The 7,305-nt window shown below is 46.4% G+C and overlaps 1 protein-coding gene across 2 annotated transcripts; it reads left to right on the top strand.

Moving 5' to 3' along the window:
• Positions 1–1,957: 1,957 nt before the first annotated feature.
• Positions 1,958–5,395, top strand: Rpl35a (ribosomal protein L35a). Of its 2 annotated transcripts, none has more exons than XM_057764905.1 (5): positions 1,958–1,995; positions 2,589–2,631; positions 2,780–2,932; positions 3,541–3,685; positions 5,264–5,394. In XM_057764905.1, exons 2-5 carry the CDS (start codon positions 2,621–2,623, stop codon positions 5,285–5,287), a joined length of 333 nt encoding a protein of 110 aa, XP_057620888.1. In that variant the 5' UTR covers positions 1,958–1,995; positions 2,589–2,620; the 3' UTR covers positions 5,288–5,394. The 2 variants fall into 2 exon arrangements, with proteins under 2 accessions (XP_057620888.1, XP_057620889.1); XM_057764906.1 differs by lacking the exon at positions 1,958–1,995 and adding an exon at positions 2,022–2,040 and having other exon boundaries at positions 5,264–5,395.
• The last annotated feature ends 1,910 nt before the right edge of the window (positions 5,396–7,305 follow it).

Raw genomic sequence — 7,305 nt, 5'->3', positions numbered from 1 at the left:
AACACATTGGCCTGGAACTCACAGAGATCTGCCTGCCTCTGCCTCTCAAATCCTAGGTGTAATGGTCTGTCCTGTCCCTTTAGGAGACAAGCCCCGCCAAGGCAGGCTCCTTCTTTTCCATCTCTCTCCTGAAGAGGTAGCTGCTGCCGTGGCTCCCCCCCCCCCTGCATTTCTCTCTCTCTGCCTCTCTCTCCATCCTCCTTCTCCCTCCCTCTCCTCTTTCCCTTTCCCTTCTATAACCTACTAAATAAATATCCAACCTCACTCTGTAATGGCACACCTATCTGTCTCTGTCTCTCATCCACCAGCGTGGCTCCCCCCTAGGGGAACTGTAGCGTTTTATCTAAAGCATAACATTGGGATTAAAGGTGTGTGCCTCTCCCATCTTTCTCTTTTTTTTTTCTGTCTGCTTGTTGTCTTGGTTTTTTTTGGGGGGGGGCAGGAGTGAGATGGAGGGTCTTTTTTTTTTTTTTTTTTGGTTTTTTTTTTTTTGAGACAGGGTTTCTCTGTGGCTTTGGAGCCTGTCCTGGAACTAGCTCTGTAGACCAGGCTGGTCTCGAACTCACAGAGATCCACCTGCCTCTGCCTCCCGAGTGCTGGGATTAAAGGCGTGTGCCACCATCGCCCGGCAGAGATGGAGGGTCTTATTCTGTAGCCTAGGATATCATTGTACAGATTATGTACCTCTGGCCTGAAACACAAAGCGATCTTCATACTTCAGCCTTCCAAGTGCAGGAATTACAGACACAAGAACCTGCGTGCTCAGTTTGCTCCTCCGTGTGGGCAGCAAGAGGGAAGAAGTATTTACTGCAGTGCCCTCAAGCCTACACTGGTCTCCATAGTGGCAGTCATACAGTGAATTACTTGCTGAATTAATGAATAATCAGCCCCCAACTAATGCACAGTCGTTAGGAAATGTGAATCCGAGTCTACTAAATTCACCCTCACCCGACAAGTCAAGCAAAGAACGGAAGAGTGAAAATATCTCTCACTTTGCCTGCTCCCTCTCCCCCCTTTTAAGAAGGGGTCTCACATAGCTCAGGCCGCCTTGCAATCCCGATGAAGCTGGCGATGGCTTTTGAACTTCTATTCTCCTGCTTGAGCATCCAGAATACCGGGATTACAAGCAAGCACCGCGCACGACCCGTGCTTTGCTGTAGTTTAAAATGGGACCTTGCTATCTAACTCAGCCTGGCCTTGAATTTGTGAATTTGTGACAAGATCCTCCTACCTGAGCCTCCCGAGTGAGTGCTGAGATCAACTGGCAAGGGTTACCATGCCCTGTTTTTTTTTTCTTTTTTTTTCTTTTTTCTTTTTTTTTTTTTTTTTTTGGTTTTTCGAGACAGGGTTTCTCTGTGGTTTTGGAGCCTGTCCTGGAACTAGCTCTTATAGACAAGGCTGCCTGTTTGTTTCTTATATTTTTGGTTAAGGCTAGCCTTTAATGGCAGAGCCATCTCTGCAGTCCGCCCTGTTCCTTTCTTGAAAGATAAAGTTTAGATGGAAGATAAGAAAAGAGCAAAGAAAAGGGAGCGTTTCCCCTGCCTTCGTGCTCCATATTTTTCTTTCCTCTATGATAGAATCCCAGTCTTCATTCTGGAAAGAGGGGAAAAAATAAAAGCAAAAAAACCCCATTGCTTTTCCTCACCTTTCTAGCAGCCCGGCAGGAGGCGGGACCCAAACTAAGGCGTAGCTATGGCAACGCGCAGGCCTCCCCGCCCCCATTTTTGGTAGGACCTTTGCCTTTTTCTTAGTCGACTACAATTTTGCCTTTTTTTTTTTTTTTAAAGTAATACGTGTTGCCGCTTACAAAGATGAAAGAACAGCAAAAGAGTGTAAGGTTCCTGAACGCGGCTTGGCCGAGTCGAGCCTCTCCCTGATCCCGACTTTCCGGCGGAGCGCAAGCGGCCTAAGCGCGGCGAGGGGCGGGGCGAGCCTCCCACAAGGCCGCGCGGCGGGCCTTGCCGTCCTCTTTCGGCCATCTTGGCGCCTGTGGAGGTGAGGGCAGTTCGTGCTGCTGAGCTTTGGGGTCCGGTTACTGGGGTGGGTTCATCCGCTTCGCTCACCGAGACGCCCCTGCATCTCGGAGACCCTGCCCGCCATCGGCTTCTGGGGCTTCTAGGGAGAGGGAGGGCGGGATGGAGGAGATGAGTGGCTGATGGTGTTGGGGAGGAGAGTTGGCCGGTCCCGGTTGGTCCTCGGCGAGGAGTGAGCGGGTTCGCTTCCCCCGTCCTGGTTTACCGGGAGCCGGGGTCCAGCAGCTGCTCGCCCCGCTCAGCCGGGCCTTGGCGTGGGTGCCCTCTGTGCTCGGCGGAGTTTTGCCTTTGGGTTCCGTACGGAGTTTCTAGAAGTTGCGTCTTTAGCGAGTCTAACCGCACACGTAGCGTTTGCCCACGTTTCGGCGTCGAAAGTTGTCATTCCTTCTCAGAAGTCACAGTATTTCGCCAGGCTCTGCTCCTGTAGATGCGTGGCCGAGTTAAGGGGTCCCAGTACTTGGAATGTTCCCGGGTTCATCCCGCGTGCTCGCGATCAGGAGGTGACAGGTGGGAACGCGCTCCGTGGCTCTAATGTAAGATCTTGTTTGCTTTCAGGCCTGCTGGGAACAGGACTTCTAAAGGACAGTATGTCTGGAAGGTATGCGTGTAACCTTAAATTTAAAATAATGCGGGAGGGGAAGAAGATAGAGCTTGAGTCGGGGTTACTTCAAGCAAGTCGTGGCGGTTTGCTAAAGTTAAATGGAAAGACGAACGTCTATTGACAATGCTCTCCTTGTGTGTCCCAGGCTGTGGTGCAAGGCCACTTTTGCTGGCTATAAGCGAGGTCTCCGGAACCAGAGAGAGCACACAGCTCTCCTTAAAATTGAAGGCGTTTATGCCCGAGATGAAACTGAATTCTACTTGGGCAAGAGATGCGCTTATGTGTATAAAGCAAAGAAGTAAGTGTATTTGATGACTTGATTTCCTACTGGAAAATTAGAAGCGGTAGTGAAAATTTGCTGCTGTTGTTGATTCTGCTTAGAGGTAGGCCATGAAGAACAGGAAGTTGGAGAGGCACCTTTTGGCCGGTAGTATTGGATATAGGCAGCATCGGCTCTAACGTGGTTAAAGACTACAGCTGTTAAAACCTTTCATTTTCCTCTGAATACTTTTACGTGTATCTCTATTCATACTCGTCCCTCGGGGTATTTTGTGTGTTTTAAAATGGATACTGCACGGGTTCTCTTGTCCCTCTTTTCCTACTTGGAAGTGAACAGAAGGCCTCAGTGGTGTGTGCCTTTAATCCCAGCACCTGGTCCTCTGATAACCTGTGCATCCAAGTCTCCACTTGTTTCTTTTATCCCAAGTAGGCTTTAGTGGTTATGATCTTAGGAAAATTGTTTGGTATATATGAACTATTGAGTGAATATTCTATACATTTCTTTTTTACAATTTCTCAAGGAATTGTGTGTGGATATCTAGAGAAAGCCCCGGGCTCCTAGGGAATTAGTGAGCTTGTGTCAGATTGTATTGTCGCTGAGCTCTCATGCTTGTCTCCCATAACCAGCAACACAGTGACACCTGGAGGCAAACCAAACAAAACCAGAGTGATCTGGGGGAAAGTAACTCGGGCCCATGGAAACAGTGGCATGGTCCGTGCCAAATTCCGAAGTAACCTTCCTGCAAAAGCCATTGGACACAGAATCCGTGTGGTGAGTACAGACAACAAAATAAATGGCTTCTTTTGATGCCTCAGGGTCAGTCTGAGGGGTGACCTTATACCTACCACTAAAGATTTGTGTGAGTGTCACTGAAGTGAAAAGTTAGAGAACATCTGATTGTTGGTAGAGTGAAGCAAAGTGAAAGCGGGTGCTCAAATGAATTATATGAGTCTCCAATTTTGCTAAAGCTAACTGGCAGGGGGATGTTTTGGAAGGGTTTAAGGTCGTGTCTTTTGAGACAGGTCTCACTGTAGCTCTGGTTGGCCTGGCACTTGTTATATAGACAAGGTTAATCTTTTTTTTTTTTTTTGAAACAAGGTCTAACTGAGCAGGCTGGTCTTGAAATGCACTCTAGCCTAGGCAGGTCCATGGGGTTTCAGGCCATTGCCATCAGGCTCCTCTTGTGTCTTACATGTTGAGGGGGACAGTGGGAGGGATGCTGTATGGTTTACCATGTCTGTCATGTCTTGGCAAAATGCATGGAAAGCATGCTCATTCTAGGTCTCAGGCCATGGGCTCTAGTTGTAGATTTAAGATGAGATTTATTTAGCCAGGTGTGATAGTGCACACCTTTAATCCCAGAGGCAGAGAGAGGCAGACCGATCTCTGAGTAAGTTTCAGGACAACCAGGCCTGTTACACAGAGAAACCCTGTCTCCAAAACAAAAAAGAAAGTTGGGCCGAGGTGGTGCACGCCTTTAATCCCAGGAATCTCTGAGTTCAAGGCCAGCCTGGTCTACAGAGCTAGTTCTAGAGAAAAACCAAAAAAAAAAAAAAAAGATTTTTGTCAATTGTTCCTATTTTAGTTAGGGTCCACACTAAAATGGTGGCAATGTTAGACTGAGTGCCAGCATACCTTACATTAATACTTACATTTTTGGGCTATTATTTTACATTTATGTTTATGTGTGTGGGTATGCAGTATGTGAAGGTCAAAGGATAATTTTTGGGGAGTCAGCTCTTCCACTTGGCAATTCAAAGACATGGAACTCACATGGCCAGGCTTGGTGTACAGTGCCTGTACCTACTGAACCATTTCACCATCCCTTGAGAATTTTATTACTGCTTTGAATGCTGTTTTAGGGGCTGAGAATGATAGCTCAGTTCAGAAGCCTGATTAACACTACGTGCTTAAGTATGGAAGGGGCACTGGTCCTTGTGACTGGGGAGGTGGCTTAGTTGGTAAAAGCTAAGAATGAAGTCCTAAGTTCTTTCCCCAGAAGCCTCAAAATAGTCAGACACAGCAGTATGTCTGAAATGGCAGCACTGGGTCTGGCAGGAAGGCCCAGTGTCTTCCTGTGTCAGGGAACTGTGGGTTCTTGAGCGGCCTATCTCAAAATGAGATGACAGGCCATTGAAGAAGATGGGTGTGGCACAGCTAGTGAACATGTGAGTGTTGGTGGCTACGTTTCCTAAAGGCCAGGTGCTGTTCAGATTAAACTTCCTTACTGTCAGGATGTGGACCACCAAGTTCATTTTGGGGGTGAGTAATAGGATAATGGGATATTGATCCTTACTGTGTATTTGATGATGTACACAATATTCACCTAATGTTTTTGTTTTTCCCCAGATGCTGTACCCATCCCGGATTTAAACCAATGAAAAGTAAATAAATAAAAGTGAATTTGTGCTCTTGTAATTTTTTTTTTAACCAGAACTGTCCTAAAAGTTTTCCCTGTGTTTAAGGTAGTGGGACTTGTCTGGCATTTTCAGAGTGGAAGTAAATTCTATATAATGGTCAGAATTGGGCAAATGCATATGTTTAGAAGATAAGTTGTCACCGGGTGGTGGCAGTCCAACAGAGGGACTTGAGGGGAGGCAGAGGCAGATGGATCTCTGACTGGGCCAGCCTGGTCTACAAGAGCGAGTTTCAGGGCAACCAAGGCTACACAGAGGAGCCCTGTCTCGAGAAATATAAAAAACGAAAAGTTTTGCTGGGTGAAGTGGTGTACACGTTTGATGCCAGAACGGTGTAGTGAGAGCCTGTCTCAGAGTTTTATATGCTTAAATGCTGGGCATGGTGGGTGAATAAACTTTGGGGGGAAGTAACTTCAATCTAGACTGTGTTGGGTGTGTGGGGTGAGGTGCTGTGATGAACATACATATTAGTATTGATGGGGAAAGTGCAATACAAGGAGTTGAAGGATCTGAATGCTGGTTCTCGCCTTGCTTGGCGAGATGGGATGGGTTGAGTGGGAGGGACTATTGTGTCGGCTGTTGTCACATTCTATACGTTGGGGAAAGCCTTTGGAAAATGGCTTTGCACTGCATATTTTTAAGAGAGTAAGCACAGCTCTAAATACTTGTATTTTTGAGGACGTACAAGAAATATCTTCAACATGTGTGGTTGTAGGTTGCTAGGAGTGGTTTTACTAACCGGTTTGAACTGCAAAGTGCCTGGACTATTAGCACTAAAGTGTTTTTATTATGTATACAATATTCTGTCTGTATGCCTGACGGCCAGAAGAGGGCACCAGACCATTGTGAGCCACCATGTGGTTACGGGGAATTGAACTCAGGACCTTTGGAAGAGCAGGCAATGCTCTTAACCACTGAGCCGTCTCTCCAGCCCTGCACTAGAGTGTCTTGAATCCTTCCCTCCTAAGATGATTGTCCTAGGAGCCATGTTGGGGGAAAGACTGACTGGTTCCAGCTGAAATCGACATTCTGCAAGTCCTAGTTGGGAGTGTGTTCTCAATCCAGTCACAAATGTAGGTTAGCTCACTAGATCCTTAAGGGAGTTCACATTGGAAATTCTAGGTTTCAAGGGTAGGAAGTGCCAATCTTGAGCTTATTCCAATGGAAATTTTTTTCAAAAAGTCAAAGCAACTTGTGTTTGAGGCTCATTTAGGATGTGACCAGCAACCTCAGGAATAAAGTATGCTGTAATGTGTAAAGTATGTGTTTAGAAAAAACACGGCGTGAACGGAGCCTTTTAACTCGGGTGAACAGAAACGAGAGGTCGGGGGTAGTGTAATGAAAGTTTTTCCGTTACTGAGAATTAACCGGTGTGAAAAGATTAATATTTTTGGGTTATCTTGGCAACTAAATTGAAGTCAGGTGGGATTTGTGATCTTACAGTTTGACAACTGAAGTAGAGTGGGTTCTGTAAACGGTAATTTAATTATTTAAACTTAATTTTTTAATTTCCATTTTAAAAGCAGTTGGTTATGAAGGTTTCAATAATAGATGAATAGACGTTTACAAGGTTGCGGAGCCTGTTAAAAATGAACAGGAGTTGAAGCGTTTGGCGCTGTGGGCAATAAACACTGGATAGAGTCCCTATGGAGTGCTTCGTAAGAATCAGGCATCTTAGCTAAGTAGAGAAAGGTATAAGGAATGACTTATGACATGGAAATGAGTTTTGCAAAGGCTTCAAACATGACGTAGTTAGGATCGACCCAACTTTTCCTGGATTAATACTGGGTAGACTAGCTGCCCGACAAATACCGTAACCCTAGTCGGTTGTCTAGGCAGCTTAAGCGATGAGGCTGCAAAGGACTGAAAGGCATCTGGTTCAGTAGACCATAAGCGTCCCGGCACTTGCCGCGTAGGGGTCTGGTGAATGAAGTAGGACAAGCGGCTTCCGAGGAGCCGTCCCCCACGCCCCTC

The sequence above is a fragment of the Chionomys nivalis genome, chromosome 3 (assembly GCF_950005125.1).
Source record: "Chionomys nivalis chromosome 3, mChiNiv1.1, whole genome shotgun sequence".
NCBI lineage: Eukaryota > Metazoa > Chordata > Mammalia > Rodentia > Cricetidae > Chionomys > Chionomys nivalis.
This window is presented reverse-complemented; position numbering and strand designations above follow the sequence as displayed.